Source organism: Equus przewalskii, chromosome 9 (assembly GCF_037783145.1).
Source record: "Equus przewalskii isolate Varuska chromosome 9, EquPr2, whole genome shotgun sequence".
Taxonomy (NCBI): Eukaryota; Metazoa; Chordata; class Mammalia; order Perissodactyla; family Equidae; genus Equus; species Equus przewalskii.
The window spans coordinates 19,697,844-19,713,349 of NC_091839.1; the positions used below are offsets into that span (position 1 = coordinate 19,697,844).

At 61.3% G+C, this 15,506-nt stretch overlaps 1 protein-coding gene across 2 annotated transcripts; it reads left to right on the top strand.

The window, feature by feature from the left end:
* Nucleotides 1-5,045: 5,045 nt before the first annotated feature.
* Nucleotides 5,046-14,314, top strand: ACP4 (acid phosphatase 4). 2 transcript variants are annotated; one of them, XM_070633269.1, is made up of 13 exons: nucleotides 5,046-5,252; nucleotides 5,498-5,656; nucleotides 6,150-9,551; nucleotides 9,625-9,729; nucleotides 9,797-9,883; nucleotides 10,697-10,843; nucleotides 11,138-11,236; nucleotides 11,945-12,040; nucleotides 12,811-12,943; nucleotides 13,025-13,107; nucleotides 13,541-13,665; nucleotides 13,880-14,058; nucleotides 14,134-14,314. In XM_070633269.1, exons 3-13 carry the CDS (start codon nucleotides 9,447-9,449, stop codon nucleotides 14,247-14,249), a joined length of 1,275 nt encoding a protein of 424 aa, XP_070489370.1. In that variant the 5' UTR covers nucleotides 5,046-5,252; nucleotides 5,498-5,656; nucleotides 6,150-9,446; the 3' UTR covers nucleotides 14,250-14,314. The 2 variants fall into 2 exon arrangements, with proteins under 2 accessions (XP_070489370.1, XP_070489369.1); XM_070633268.1 differs by lacking the exons at nucleotides 5,046-5,252; nucleotides 5,498-5,656 and having other exon boundaries at nucleotides 9,337-9,551; nucleotides 13,880-14,314.
* Nucleotides 14,315-15,506: the final 1,192 nt, after the last annotated feature.

Sequence of the window (15,506 nt, forward strand, 5' to 3'; positions counted from 1 at the left end):
CCGCTGAGAAAATGGGCTCGTGGATGCACGAGGGATGGGGTCACACAAGGAGGCTGGAGAGGAGGGAGGGCGAGAATGTGGGTCGTCGCTGGACTCCCAAGACAGTGCTCACTCGGCCTGCCTGTCTCTTTTCTGGAGAACCAGCCCTAGGTTGTGCACATCTTTCTCATCCTTGGCTTTGAGCCCCTTTTCCCCCCTGGTCTGTCTCCAGACCATCAGCTGCACATGCAAATATGTCCCGAGGCCTCCCGTGGGCCTGGTCCTCAGCTGGGGAGTATTGGGAACACAGATGTGAACCAGTCTTGGGGGTGGGGGATTCCAAGGCTGCAGCAGGACACAAATAAGGCGCAGATAGTTCCAGCCTGGGGGGAGTAAGGGGATCAGAGAGAGAGAGGGAGGCTGTAGGAAGACTCTGCCTGGAAAAATCCAGGAGGGCTTCTTGGAGGAGGGGACATTTGCAATGGAAATTGATGTATGAGTAGGAGTTCACCAATTGGAGGTGGGAATGCATTCCCTCGCCTCTTCATTTACACATGTCCTGAGGCCATGTGTGGGTTGGTTGTTCAAGGACGATTTGTTCATTCATTCATTCATTCCATATGTTTTTGTTTGGGCGAGATAATACAATGGTCAGGACTTCAGATCCTGGAGTCCGTCAAACTCGATTCCTTTGTTAGTTCTTTCATTTACTGGGTGGCCCAGTTACCCAACCTTGTTATGCCTCAGTTTCCCCCTTGATAAAATGAGGACAGCAATAGTATCGTCCCCACACGGTTCTTGGAAGAATAATTTAAAATGCTGCGTGTGAGGGTCACAGCACACCGCCCCATGCATAGTTGATACTTAGTTCCTGCCCTCGGTGTAGCTGCAACCCGCTCTCAGAGACCCCTACAGACGAGGAAAGTTGACACCTGACCCAGTCTGGTGGGGTGAGCAGCAGACAGAGAGGAGTTTCTGGGGAAGGTGGTGCTCAATGGGGTTTTAATGGATGACTAGGAGTTTGCTGGCTGAAACGATGGGGTAAAGCAAAGTTTTTCCAGGATGAGGGAACAGCAAGGACAAGGATGGGTGTGCACATATGTGCATGAAACCCTGTGGCTTGTTCTAGAAACTCCAGAGCACAAGGGAGGGAAGGGGTGAGCGACCTATGAGGCTGGGGATGCAGGTGGAGCCACAACAGGCGGGGCTGCCAATGCCGGGCTCAGGGGCTCGGACCTTATCCTGGGGGCGATGGGAAGACAGCGCCCGGGCGAACAAGCTAATCCTTCAGTTCACAGGTGGGGAAACCGAGGCCGGTGCTCAGACCTGCGTGGTGGCCCCTATGCTTTCCAGCTCAGGCTGCCAGCTCCCGCTCAGACACCCCAGAAGACAGCTGCCCCCCACCTGCCGGCGAGCTCAGGACAACGAGGGAACGGAGCAGGTAAACCGAGGCCCACGAAGAGAACGGGCCGTGGGTGCAGCTCCCCTGAGTCAACAGCGGGCCTCTGAGGTCGCAAAGACGCGAGTTTGAATCCGCGCTCAGTCTCTGCTTTGTGTGCTTTGATTTTGCAAGTGGATCTCCACATCTGAGCCTCAGTTTCTCCACCTGCATGGTGGAGCCGTTAAGAGGAGCCAACTCGTCGGGCTCGGCACAGCATGGAGCCCGCCATCCTTCAAGGACACGGGCTTCCTGAGAGAATGGAGAAGGGCCGTGGGAGTGAAGGGCGTGAGACTGGAGAGGGGCTGGTTCCGGCAGCGGGTAGGTTTGACGCGACAAGAACAACAGGAGAAGGGGCTGCGGAGGAGGGTGGGGCCGACCCCGGGGGTTTCCACTCCAGGCTGAGGGGCTGGGATTTTGTCCAGGGGTACTGGGTAGCCATGGGAGGTGTGAGAGCAGGGGAGGAGGGCAGGTCAGCTCTGGAGCCACGTGGAGGGGGAGACTGGAGGCAGGGAGGCCGGGAAGGAGGCTGGGCTGGGTCCAGCCAGGTGAGGTGGAGGCCTGGGCGGGGCCAGGGTGATGGGGACAGAGCAGAGAGAATCAGAGGGCGACTTGAGAGGTGAGAAGCAGAAAGGGAAGAGGACGGTGCCCAGGTCTGGGTGGACGGTGGGGACGTCCCTGAGACGGAGGTGCTGGGGATGTTTGGGGGCACGAGTGCGGGACGAGCGAACGTGGAGGCCTGTGAGTCCGCACAGCACCGTCCAGCCCACGGGGACCCTCCGGAGACTCAGCGGCCAGCACTCCCGGGAGCCGTGTCCCCCCGGGGGCCGCCCTCACTCCTGCCTCCTCGAGGCGGGCCCACCACAACCTGCTGATGGGAGCAGCCAGCCCCCTCCTGCCTCCCCCCGTGTGGGCCGCCTAGTTTGGCCACCAGGTCACGACCCATGTCACCGTCATGGTCCTCCTGCCGCAGGCCCTGACCTGGAAGCGCTCCGCTGGCCCCTGGGTGGTGCCTTGGGCCACCAGGACCCTGGGCTCGTCTTCTTGACCTTCCTTGCAGTGGCTGCCGGCTACCCCTCGGGGCTGTAGCCGCCAGGGTGCTGGACCACCTCGCGGCCCGCAGTGGGGTGTCCTGGGTCGGCGGGTTCCGGCTCCTGGTGCTGGAGCTGGGCACCCGGGCCCTGCAGACCCTCATAACAGGGTGCTACCCAGGGGGGCCGCCCCCCCAGCCCCCCACTCCTCCAGCCGCTCTTTGGGTTCAGGGAGCTGCTGGGGATGCTGAGCGGCCCCCACAGCCTCCTGAAGGCTAGGCTGCAGCCGGCAGGGCACCTGGGGACCCTTCCACTGCCGGGGGTCACGGGGGCCACGTTGTTTCTCTCTGGTTCCCCTTCCACCTGCTGCTTCGGCTGCGGCCGCTGGGGAGGTGGAGGCCAGGGGGCTGCTCAGACCCCTGGGGCTCCACCTGGCGGGGCCGGCGGCTGCCTCAACCCTCTGCTGTATGGGTGTGGGTCTGAGGAGGGGAGGGTGCGGTCAGGCACTGGGGGTGGAGGCCCCGCCATCTGGTGAGAACCTGGAGGGACATTCTTGGGGATGGGGGAGAGGGCAGGGGTGAGGATGGCGGGAGGGGGGTCTCCCATGTCCTCAATCTCTGGAGAATGTGAAACACTGGGAGGTGTGGAGAGATGAGCAGAAGTGGGAGGCACAGAGACGGAGGTGAGAGAGGGGGACAGGGACCCAGAGAGAGGGGTCGGGGACCCAGAGAGAGGGGCATGGGGACCCAGAGAGAGTGGGACAGGGACCCAGAGAGAGGGGGACAGAGACCCAGAGAGAGAGGGACAGGGACCCAGAGAGAAAGCAGACACAGTGGAAGGAGAGCCGGCTGAGGGAGGAACGGGCTCCGATGTGGCCACGATGGGGTGACACAGACGCCGGAGGCCGAGGCTGAGGGACGGGGTGAGCGACAGGCCAGGCTCCGGGGAGGGACCCAGTGGGTGACACGACAGAAGACGACATGGAGACAAAGACCCGGAGAGAGACGGGCACGCGGAGAGCTCTGGTGCTGGATGGAAACGGAACTGGCGTCGGCCTGAAGGGGAGGAGGATGAGGGGAGAGAGACAGACGGACAGTGAGAAAGGGACAGAGAGGGACAGAGACTCAGAGACAGAGAGAGCGAGCCCTGGGATGGGGATTTGGAGCCGGGTGACCGGCCAGCCCAGTTATTCCCTGCTGAGCCGTTCCTGGGATGTGGGGCTTTTGGGGCTAAATCCAGGAAAGTCCCGCGCACACGGGGACCCGCTGGTCCCCCTGGGTGGGACCGAGGAACAGGACAGCACTGGGCCCCCGGATGTCCTGGGTCCCCGGGGCGTGAGTTGTCCTTGTCCTCTCTTGCCGCACGCGCCTCCCACCACCCCTGCAGGCCCTGCCCTGGGAAACGACGTTTTCTGCCATCTTTGGTTTTCCGACTCCCAAACGTTTCCAAACCGAAGGTTAATTTTTGCTCCGCGTTCTGCGCGTTTTCATGTACCCACGGAGCCACCTGAGAAAGGGCACCGACTCCAAGGGGACAATCTGTCACTTCCGTGTCTGGGAATCGCATTCCGGCGACGCCTCCCGCCCCCGCCTGCGCATCTGACTCTCGGGGAACCTTTTAAAAGCCGATCGATGCCCAGGCCCCGTCCCCGGACGCCGCGGTTTCAGTGGGCCCGGGGGTGGGGGATGGGGGGTGTGTGGGGGGGAGCTGGGCTCCGGGAGCTTCAAATGCTCCCCCGGGGGGTCCCGCGGGCGAGTGCCTGTGGTTGTGAAAATGCAACACGATATAGCTTCCGGGAGGGACTGAGAAACCCAGCACTGAGTGGTTGCAAAGCCCGCGGGCGGGGCAGGGACGCAAAGACCGACTTCTCTATCAATATTTGTTTGTTTTCTAAACCTCCAATGCCAAGACCCAAGCTGGGGGTCCAGCAGGAGTCAGGTCTTATTCTGGGCGGCCCCACCTCTCCCCCATTATCAAGCTCCCAGTTACAGCCACCAAAGATGGGACGGGAGAGGAGCGGGCGGTGGGAGGGAGGAGGCAGGCCGACTCATTGATTGGCAGGGATTTCCAGGAGGTCTTCCAGGGGGAGCTGACACAAAATAGGGCACTCCAGGCAGCGGGCACAGCATGTGCAAAGGCACTGGGGAATGCCATGGCGTTTTTTTTTTTTTTTCTCTTCTTTCTTTCTTTCTTTCTTTCTTTCTTTTTTTTTTTTTTAACAATCTCTGAGTTATATGTGGTTAAGGATATACCACGGAGGGGGCGTAGGAGGTGAGTGAGGTGAAAAAGAAAGACGAGAGGGAGTCAGGTCACACACAACCTCCAGTGACAAAAGGAGGGTCTGGGACTCTTGTCCCAGGGTGGACTGAGGAGCCAAGGGAGGGCGGGTCAGGGTCAGCTCCGGATGTAGAAAGACTCCTGGGAGGACGGGAGGAGAGATGGAGGACCGAGGAGAAGCCCAGAGAAAGACCCGCCATCAGGCATCAGCTTGACGCTTTTGCGAAACCGACTTCCTCCAGGAGCCGCGGACCGACGGGAAAATGGGCCAGCACCGCCCCCGCGTGGCGGCTCCGAGTTCTGCACCCGGGGCTTCCCGCGAGGGAGACCGTCCTCTGTCCACACGCAGGAGGAGGGACCAGGGCGTCTGCAACCCTCCAGCGAAAGTTCCAGCGACGCCGTGAGTCTGTTCCTAACGGACGTTCGCGACGCCTTCCCCGGAAAACGCAAGAGTTCCCGTCATCCTCTTCAGAAGCTGCCTTTTCGGATCGTGAGCGAAATGAAATTGTTTCTCATCAGATGAGAAAGTGGGTGAAACTCAACCAAAGGCTGGGGTGTCACCCGGGGCGTCTCCCACCTGCTGGGAACGGAGGCAGGGGGTGGGGAGGAGCGAGGGAGCTGGTGACAGACCCTCTGTCTGGGGGCCTGGATGTTTCTATAAGATGGAGGCATGGATGATGGTATTGAGGGTTGAATAGGAGTTTGCTAAGAAAAGAGAAAGACGTGTTGATATGATATAACGGTGAAGATGATAACGGCAGACCCTTTGCAGCTTACACATTCCATTCACGTCTTTGATCTCGGGCCGGCCTTGCCGTGGCCTCTGGGGCCCATTGGACAGAGATTTTCACTGTTGTCTGGCCGAGAAGAAAACCGGGGCTCAGAGAGAAGGAACGGATCTGAAGTACCCAGCAGTCCGTGTGGGTACCAGGTGAATCGGCCCTGCTCTCTCTCTCCTCTGTGCTCTTGCACCCAGAGTTGGAATGTCCGTCCCCCATCTCTAAACGCTCCTGACAGACTCCTATGCATCCCTCAAAACCCAGCTCAGACTCTGGGCCCCTAGCCTCAGACCTGAGAGTCCAGGCCCCCAGCCCCTCCTCCCTCAGACCCAGGAGTCCAGGCCCCAGCCCCTCCTCCCTCAGACCCGGGAGTCCAGCCCCAGCCCCTCCTCCCTCAGACCCAGGGGTCCAGACCCCCAGCCCCTCCTCCCTCAGACCCGGGAGTCCGGGCCCCCAGCCCCTCCTCCATCAGACCCAGGGGTCCAGACCCCCAGCCCCTCCTCCCTCAGACCCAGGAGTCCAGCCCCAGCCCCTCCTCCCTCAGACCCAGGGGCCTGGCCCTGAAGCAGAGCCGGCGAGGCTGTGACGGGTGGGGCAGTGGGATGGAGCACGGTGTGCTGATCGGTCACATTTATTTGGTCTCAGAGGCCGGAGTCACGGTCCGGGGCGAAGGCCGGGCTCTGGGATTGGGGAATCCTGTGTCTTCTCATTGCTGAGCCTGAGAGGAAGAGAGACAGAGACACACAGAGACATGAGCGAGAAAGAGAGACCAAGACGATAAAGTGGGGACCAAAGAGACAGACCCAGCCCGCCACCGCCGCCCTCTTCCCACTCACCTTGTTGAAGAAGTAGATGGAGGCGAGGATGGTGAATACGGCCATGGCCAGGGTTACATTCTGGGGGGAGGGTTCAGAGGTCAGGGCCCACCCCTCCCTCCCTCCCCTCCCCCCTAGGCCTCCCCCACCACCGCTGGACCCCTCCTCACTTCCTGAAAGTTCATGGCCATGGGGACTGAGCCACACGCGTTCATTCACGTGACCTCTCTCTCCCTTTCCTGGGTCTCTGAGCTAGAGAGGGGAGACAAGCCACCAGAACCTGAGAGGGGTTGTCTGGGAGACCAGAATGGTGGCCATGGTGACAAGAGAAAGGCATTCTGGGTAGAGGGGACCTTGGGGCAGAGGCTTGGGGGAGAAGAGGAATTGGATGCAGAATGTCACATGCAGTATCTGAATTTGGGATTGGGACATTTGAGATGGGACAGCCCAGACCTCCAACACCATTCCGAGCAGTTTGTCTCCCCTGAGGGTGCTTGGGAGCCATGGCGGGGCTGTGAGCAGGGGAGGCAGCAGTCAGCTCTTAGTGCCAGAAATATCCCGGAGCAGGAGGAGGGTGAGGCTGGAAGAGAAGGTGAGGTGGCCCAGGCCGAATTTCCGCCAGCAGCGTCTGCCAGAGCAAAGTTAAGAGACACGGCGCTGGCTAGACTGGGCATCCCAGCGCCTGGTCACCAGCTGTGGGGGTGGGAGTGGCAGTTCTAATGGTAGAAACCGTGGTAGTGGCAGCAGCTTCCAGCGGTCCCTGACTTTTACTCCGCCAGCCCTCCTGTTACTATTGCAGATACTTCTTTTTGTCCGTCACGCCTTTAGAATTAACGTCCAGATTACCAGAAACACAGGAGAGAGAAACAAGTACAGTCGACCCTCTCTACCCGCGGATTCCATCTTTGCGAATTCGCCTGTTCGCTAAAAGTTATTTGTAACCGCCCAATGAAGACTCGCGGCGTTCTCGCGATCATTCGCGGACATGCGCAGAGCGGCTAAACTTTGGAGTCGGTGGATGCGCGCATCCCCAGCTGAGGTCAGACAAGGTGGTGCTCTGCCCTCCTGTCCCGGCTCTCAGCAGAGAGACGCCCAGAGAGGGTGCCTGGAGTGGGGCGCTGCTGTGCGGGGAGCTCCCACCCTGGGGCCAGCGGGAGGCGTTTGAATCCCAGCTCTGGTACCTGTGAGTGGGGCGGCCTCAGGCAAAGTTTCCAGTTTGTAAAATAAAGAAAATTGAATTTCCGTGGATGAGTAGTTCTTAGGATTTAAGATTATAATCTATGTGAGAGACATATACATATAGATTTTTATATATATACTTTTTTTCTTTTTTTTTTGGTGAGGAAGATTGTCACTGAGCTAACATCTGTGCCAATCTTCATCTGTCCTATGTGGGACGCCTCCGCAGCATGGCTTGACGAGCGGTGCTAGGTCCACACCCGGGATCCCAAACTGCGAACCCCAGGCCAGCAAAGCGGAGCACAGGAACTTTAACCCCTATGCCACCAGCGGGCCCCTCTGGGGTCTCTTGCATAAGGGCACTAATCCCATTCCTGAGGGCTCCACCCTCATGACCTCATCACCCCCCAAGGCCACGCCTCCTAAGACCATCACATGGTGGGTCAGGATTTCAAGATAGGAATTTGGGGGGCGCTGAGTATGAAGATGCATCTTTACTTATTTAAAGAAATTGCCCTGGGGCCAGCCTCCAAGACAGCCCCCAGGGATTGTCCCCTCCTGGTCTTCACCCCCCGTGTCCCCTCCCTCATCGGATAGGGCTGATCTGTGAAAACAACCAGATAAGGTGGAAACGGGTGACTTCTGAGGTGAGGCTATAAAAGGTACTGCTGGGGGGCCGGCCCGGTGGTGCAGCGGTTAAGTACACACGTTTCGCTTCAGCGGCCTGGGGTTCGGTGGTTCGGATCCCAGGTGCGGACATGGCACCGCTTGGCAAGCCATGCTGTGGCAGGCGTCCCACATATAAAGTAGAGGAAGATGGGCACGGATGTGAGCTCAGGGCCAGTCTTCCTCAGCAAAAAGAGGAAGGTTGGCAGTAGTTAGCCCAGGGCTAATCTTCCTCAAAAAACAACAACAAACAAACAAACAAACAAAAGGTACTACCAGCTCCTGGGTCCCTGGCTCTGGGGGGAAGCCAGCGGCCACGTTGTAAGGATGCTCAAGCAGCACTGAGGACAGGCCCACGTGGGGACCGGCTGTGGCCTCCTGCCGGCAGCCACGTCCCTAAGCTTGGAAGTGGCTCTACCTGCCCCAGTCAAGTTTTCGAACGACCGCAGCCCTGGCCTGTAGCTTGACGGCAGCCTGGTGGGAGACTCCAAGCCGGAATCTGCCAGCTCGGCCACTCCCAAATCCCTAACCCGCAAAACCCAGGGATGATAAACAGCTGCTGTCTTCACCCAGCAAGTTTTAGGATAACTTGTTACGCAGCAATCGATCACTGACGCCGTTTGGCAGTTACTCTGCCAAACCCGGCTCGGAGTACCGACTATATTAGAACTCATGAATCCTCAAAGCAACTCTCCCAGGTACAGATTGTGCTCGTTCCCAAATGAGGAAATTAAGGCACAGAGAGGTGCCGCAACTTGCCCAAAGTCACACAGCTTGCAAATGGGAAAATTAGGGTTTGAACCCAGCCTGTCCAGCGCCAGGGTCTGGGGGTTCGACCACTGGGCCACGCTGGCTTGGGCCACCTGGAAGAAGGTGACATCTCCAAGAAGGCCAAGGGAGCCTCAAAGAGCCCTGACATTGAAGGGAAGCGGAAAGGAAGAACAGACTCAGAGGGAGGGGAGGGGAGGGAGGAGAGAGCAGACAGTGGGAGTCTAGAATGTGGGGCAGGGGTCTCTCTCCCTCCTGCTGTGCCCAGCTTTGCTACTCACTAGCTGAGTGCCCTCAGGCAAGGGACTTAACCCTCTGTGCCTCAGTTTCTCCGTTTTCAGGAAAGACGAAATGGGTAAATCCACGGGTTAATCCAAGGCGCTGGGGCCCCTGCGTCCCGGGAGGCTGGCGAGGAGGCATGTTGGGACGTGCTGTCCTGGGGCGCTGAGGCTAATGAGCAGCTGGGGCTGTGGTGCAGACTGCGGGCTGAGCTCAGCGTCTGGGCTGTGTGGACATGGCCGGCCCGGGGTTTTGGGGCCACCCAGCCGGTCGTCTCCTGCTGCTGCTGCTCCTGCTGCCGCCGGCCCTGATGGAGGGACCCCTGGTGTTCGTGGCTGTGGTGAGGAGCGCCCCCAAGCCCGGCCTGGCCCCTCTCCCGCCCCAGGCCAGCCCTGACCCCGTCCTGTCCCCAGGTGTTCCGCCACGGCGACCGCGCCCCTCTGGTGTCCTACCCCACCGACCCACACAAGGAGGCCGTCTCCGCCCTGTGGCCGCGCGGCCTGGGCCAGCTGACCAGGGTGAGGAGCCGGGTGGGGTTGGGGGGGGGTTGGGGGGAGGGGCCTGCTGAGTCTGCCCTGTCCCCAGGAGGGGGTCCGCCAGCAGCTGGAGCTGGGCCGCTTCCTGAGGAGCCGCTACGAGACCTTTCTGAGCCCCAAGTACCGGCGGGAGGAGGTACTGCCACGCGGACCCTCACCGGGCCTCCTGACCTCCCCCTCTGACCTCCACGGACTCAAGGCTTCCCTTGGGCCTCCACCTCTGGCCTTTGACCCCCATCCACATGACCTGTACCCTATGTCTGATCTCGGACCTCCAAACCATCCACTCAGTCACATTGACCTCTGACCCCATCTCAATCTGAGTCGCATCTTGACCTCTGACCTCCATCAACTCTGACTTTATTTTCTGGCCTCCACCTCTGTCTTCTGACGCCGACTGACTCCAGCCAGACCTCCTGACCTCCGGCCTCTGACTCCAAAGCTTGACTGAGTCTGTCTTTGACCTTCATTGATTCCACTTGCCCTCCTGACCTCCAACCTTTGACCTCTACCCTTCATCAAATAGGACTTTCCTTTCCTATCTCCTTCTCTGTCTTCTGACATCCCCCAGTCAGGATTTCCTCCTAACCTCTGACCTCTAATCCCTGATAGATATGTCCTGAACTCTGACCCCATGAACTCATCTTGACCTCTAACTTCCAGCCTCCAGCCATTCTCGTTTTCCTGACCTTCATTGACCCCACTGACCCCCTTAATCCTACATGTCCACCCAACTTCTGACCTCCAACCCAGCGGCTCTTGACATTCACCTCTGACCCTTGGTCCCAGCTTCCAACATTGAGGGCCAGACACTTGAACCCGCCCTGAGTTTTGACCCCCAACACCCGACTTTCGACCCAGAACTGAATCTGAAGCTTTCGGCTTGCCGCTGTAGCTGACCTCTGACCCCGACCCTGGTCCCCTTGCCTGCCCCGTCCCCACCCCCCAGGTGTACATTCGCAGCACAGACTTCGACCGCACGCTGGAGAGTGCTCAGGCCAACCTCGCGGGGCTGTTCCCCGAGGCTGCCCCGGGGCGCCCCGAGTCCGCCTGGAGGCCCATCCCCGTGCACACGGTGCCCACCTCTGAGGACAAGGTCAGGGGCGGGACAGGGCCAGAGGGTGGGAGGGCTGGAGGGAGACAGAGACGCAGATGGAGGGAGCCGGCGTCTCTCCTGGCTGCGCGGCTCCCTGGAGCCTGAGCTGCTCTGAGCCCAAGACCTTCCTGGGGGCAGAGCTGTCCAGATGGGGTGAGCCGGGGTCCCCACGCTGCACAGCCAGCACTGGGAGAGACCCTGGACCAGAGAGCAGGGCCCCACGGACCCGACTCCCCCGCCGGCTGTGGGGCCCCAGTCATGCTACTGTCCTCTCTGAGCCTCAGTTTCCCCCAGCTGCTGAGGTTCCCCATGCGCAGCTGTCCCCGATACCACGAGCTGCTGCGGGAGGCCACGGAGGCTGCCGAGTACCAGGCGGCGCTGGAGGGCTGGACGGTGAGCGGGACCTGCGGGGCGGGGCCAGCGGGATGGGCGGGGCTTCAGGAGAGGGGCGGGGCCGGAGGGGGGCCTATGGAGGGGGCGGGGCCTGCCGGAGGGGCGGGGCCAGCGGGACGAGGCCAGTGGGAGAGCCGGGGCCTGTGGGGAGGGGCGGGGCCACCAGGGCCTGTGGAGGGAGCAGGGCGGGCGGGCGGGGCCTGTGGGAGGGGCGGGGCCTGTGGGTGGGAGGGGCGAGGCCAGCGGGAGAGGCGGGGCCTGTGGGGAGGGGCAGGGCCAACGGGAGAGAGGGCCGGCGGGTCCAGGTCTGCGGAGAGGGGTGAGGCTAGTGGGCGGGGGCCTGTGGAGAGGGGCGGGGCTTGAGGAGAGGGGCGGGGCCTATGGAAAGGGCAGGGCCTGTGGGAGGGGCGGGGCCTGTGGGAGGGGTGGGGCCAGCGGGACGAGACCAGTGGGAGAGCCGGGCCCTGTGGGGAGGGGCGGGGCCACCAGGGCCTGTGGAGGGGGCAGGGCGGGCGGGGCCTGTGGGAGGGGCGGGGCCTGTGGGAGGGGCGGGGCCTGTGGGGAGGGGCAGGGCCAACGGGAAGGCGGGCCGGCGGGTCCAGGTCTGGGGAGAGGGGTAAGGCTAGTGGGCGGGGCCTGTGGAGAGGGGCGGGGCCTGCGGGGAGGGGCGCGGAGATCTGCCAGGCTCACCCTGCGCGGTCCATCCAGGACTTCCTGATTCGCCTGGAGAACTTCACCGGGCTGTCGCTGGTCGGGGAGCCCCTCCGCAGGGCGTGGAAGGTTCTGGACACGCTGATGTGCCAGGTGAGTCCCCCGCCCCACTCACCCAAGCCAGGTGGTTAAGGGCACTTTGGTTCACATCCCAGCTTTGCTGCTCACCACCTGTTTTCCCTCAAGTCACTTAACCCTTGGTGCCTCAGTTTCCCCATCTGCACAATGGGCTTGGCGACACCCGTGTCAGCACCCCCTGGGGTTGCTGTGAAGATCCAAACGGTGTGATCCACGCGATGCGCTCGGAACAGCGCCTGGCACGCCGTGAGGCGCGCACGAGGGTGTGCGGCCACGTGTTTGCAATCCCTCCTGCGCATCCCGCTATCGGAAAAGCGCCGAAACCAAAACTTGGGCAGCAGGGGCTGACCCGGGGCGGGGTGGTGCTCTTCCTTCCCCCAGTTCATGGAGATGTTCCCAAAGGCACGGCGGGAATAGCAATGCGTACCATTAAGGGGGCTGCCGCACTCCCCACGGGCCGTGTTCTGAGGTACAAGGCATTGGCACCATCGGACCCTTCTAAAATCGAAAACGTCTGCATTCTGAGACCCCTCTGGCGCCAGGGGTTTCAGATAAGGGCTTCTGGACTGTGGACTGATGGTCATTACTATTGTTAATTAATATTTGCTATTGCCACCCCCCCCCCCAACTTCCTGGCCAGACCCAGACCATGAGGGGGTCAGGTGAGGGGCGGGAGAGATGATGGCAGCCAATGGGGACAGCACGGGCATTGGGAGAGCCTGAGAGGAGCATGACGAGCTCGGGATGACCCGGTCACTTTATCCTCTCTCCCTCTTTCTCCCCAGCAAGCTCACGGGCTTCCCCTCCCATCCTGGGCCTCCCCGGATGTCCTGCAGACTCTAGCCCAGATCTCGGCTTTGGATATTGGGGCCCACGTGGGCCCACCCCGGGCAGCAGAGAAGGCCCAGCTGACAGGGGGTGAGGTGTGGGGCTGGGAGGCCAGGAGGCTGAGGACCCTTCCTCTGGGGGCTTCTCCGCATTCTGTTCTTGCTCTCTCAGGGATCCTGCTAGATGCCATCCTTTCCAACTTCTCTCGGGTCCAGCGCCTGGGGCTGCCCCTCAAGATGGTTATGTACTCAGCTGTGAGTCTTTGGGGAGGGAGGCAGTGCCATGTGGGCACAGGGATGAGGGGGGTGGTGATTTGGGTGAGGAAGAGCTGGTGGTCTCAATGGAACCTCAGTCTTGGGTAACTCCTATCTCCAAACCATACTCTTGGGCCATATCACTAGAGGAATAGACTCTGGAAGGAGGGAGGTGATAGTGTTATGAGAGAAAGAATTTACTTCTTCTGGAAAGACAGGCTGTGTGACTGAGCTGGCCAATCATATCTTGCGTCCATTTGACCAACCTTTATTAAATGATCACCTGTAACTGGTGGGCCTGCCTCCAGGGCGAGCAGATGGGGTGGGAGGGTTGGTGCTAAGAGGTCCGGGGGACCTGGATGCACCAGCCTAGAGTTCGGGAGAGGAGACATCCGGAGAGGAGCCCTGTCTCAGCCCTGGGATCCACCTGCAGCACGACAGCACTCTGCTGGCCCTGCAGGGGGCCCTGGGTCTCTATGATGGGCACACCCCCCCATACGCTGCCTGCCTTGGCTTCGAGTTCCGGAGACGCCTCGGGGACCTGGACGAAGACTCAGGGTGAGGAAGGGGGTGGCGCCTGGGAACAGGTGGGAGAGAACTCTGGAGAGGAGGGACGGGTGCCCGGCCCAGGTGGGTCAGGATGGCATCAGCAGGTGGACACATAGGAGTCAGAAGCCCAGTCTCTGCACTGAGCTGCTCTTCTCCAGATTGAAGGTCGGGGGAGGGAAGGCGAGGAGGGGCCTGCGTGCCACCCCGTCCTCTCTCCCTCCAGGAACATCACCATCTCCCTCTTCTACCGCAACGATTCCGCCAGCCCGCCCCTGCCCCTCCGCCTCCCCGGGTGCCAGGCCCCCTGCCCGCTAGGCCGCTTCCACCAGCTGACGGCCCCCGCCCGGCCTCCGGCCCACGGGGTCCCCTGCCACGGCTCTCGAGAGCCTGCCGCCACCGCAGGTGATGGCCCTCGGTGCTGGGGTGGGAGTGGGGGGGGCACGTGTCGAGATTCACACCCCCGTGTTCTCCCCGCAGCCACCGTGGTGCCCCTGCTGGCCGGGGCTGTGGCCGTGCTGGCGGCGCTCAGCATGGGGCTGGGCCTGCTGGCCTGGAGACCGGGCTGCCTGCGGGCCTGGGGGGGCCCCGTGTGAGCCGGGGAACCGGGTACCCCCTCCCCATGGCTGACGCTGGACCCCAACACGTCTGCTCACCTGCTGCTCTGGCTTTCTGTGATTTCCTGCGTGTGCCTGTCCGCGTGGGGGACACGGGGAGGGCTCCCTGGCCTGGAAGCCACAAGTGGTTCTCTGTGTGCTCAAGCGTTCATGTGTGTGTGCGCGTATCCACGGGCCTGTGACAGGCTGTTTCTGTGTACGCGTGCACGTGGCACGTGTGTGCATGCAGTGGTACCCGCACACGGACATTCGTGTGGACGTCCCTGCACTTGTCTGTGCATGTGCGTGTGTACAGGTGGCTGCACACGTGGGTAATGTGTTTAGGCAGTTTATGTCTAAGTTTCCAGGCGTGCGTGAGAGCGTGCAGTATATGGGCGGGCACATGATGTGCAATGAAGCTGTGCCTGCTGGGCAAGCCCCTGCTCTGTTGGGACCCGGCTCTGGTGCCCGCTATTGAGAGGAGACCTCAGAGTACAGGGTTCAAAGCCCGGCCCCACAGCCAGCCAGCTGGGACCAATCCCGAGACTGTGTGACTCCAGGCCAGTGACTGGCCTCTCTGTGCCCCCATCTCACTTGGCAGAGACAAGATTCCTCCCTGAGGCTCCACGAGCCCTGAAACTAACCTCATGGGGCCCAGCAAAGCAGGTGGGGCTGGGGACCGTCCCCAGGGCTGCCCAGCACAGCACACGCTGCCGTAATTTGGACCGGACAGGTCACCACCTGAGTGCTGTCCAGTGCAGCAGCTACTGGTCACCATGGGACGGTTTAAATTACATACAATGTAAACTGGAGGTGCCAGTCACAGTGGCCACAATTCAAGTGCTTGCTGGCCGTGCATGGCTGGGGGCTGCCCCCTGGGCAGTGCACAGTTTCCACTACCGCAAGTGTTCTCTGGGACAGCACAGTAGGTAAGGACAGCCACCACACACCTGCTAAGCCAGGAGCCCAGGCACTTGTGCTCCTGCACCCCAGAAGGGGGCTCCACCCTCCTCACATGCCGGGTGCTGGGCAGCAGTCTGGGGGCTGCCTCCTCTCGGTGTGGCCCTGGCCAAGGCACCAGTCCCAAGGGTCTTGTCCCTTGTGCACAGCACCAACGGCTGTGCCTGCACCATTGGGCAAACGTGTGAACACCCACTGGACTACCCGGGGAGAGCCTGGTGTACAGCAGGCACTCAGTAAGTCACTTGGTGCCCGTTTAAAGGGGTAAGAGGCTCAGAGGCAAGGGGAGCTTGTGAC

Coding starts and splice junctions, on each gene's coding strand:
- ACP4 (XM_070633268.1), top strand. CDS start 9,447: ATGGCCGGCCCGGGGTTTTGGGGCCACCCAGCCGGTCGTCTCCTGCTG. Junction 10,844..11,137: donor TGCCCACCTCTGAGGACAAG/GTCAGGGGCGGG, acceptor AGTTTCCCCCAG/CTGCTGAGGTTCCCCATGCG. Junction 12,944..13,024: donor GAAGGCCCAGCTGACAGGGG/GTGAGGTGTGGG, acceptor TTGCTCTCTCAG/GGATCCTGCTAGATGCCATC.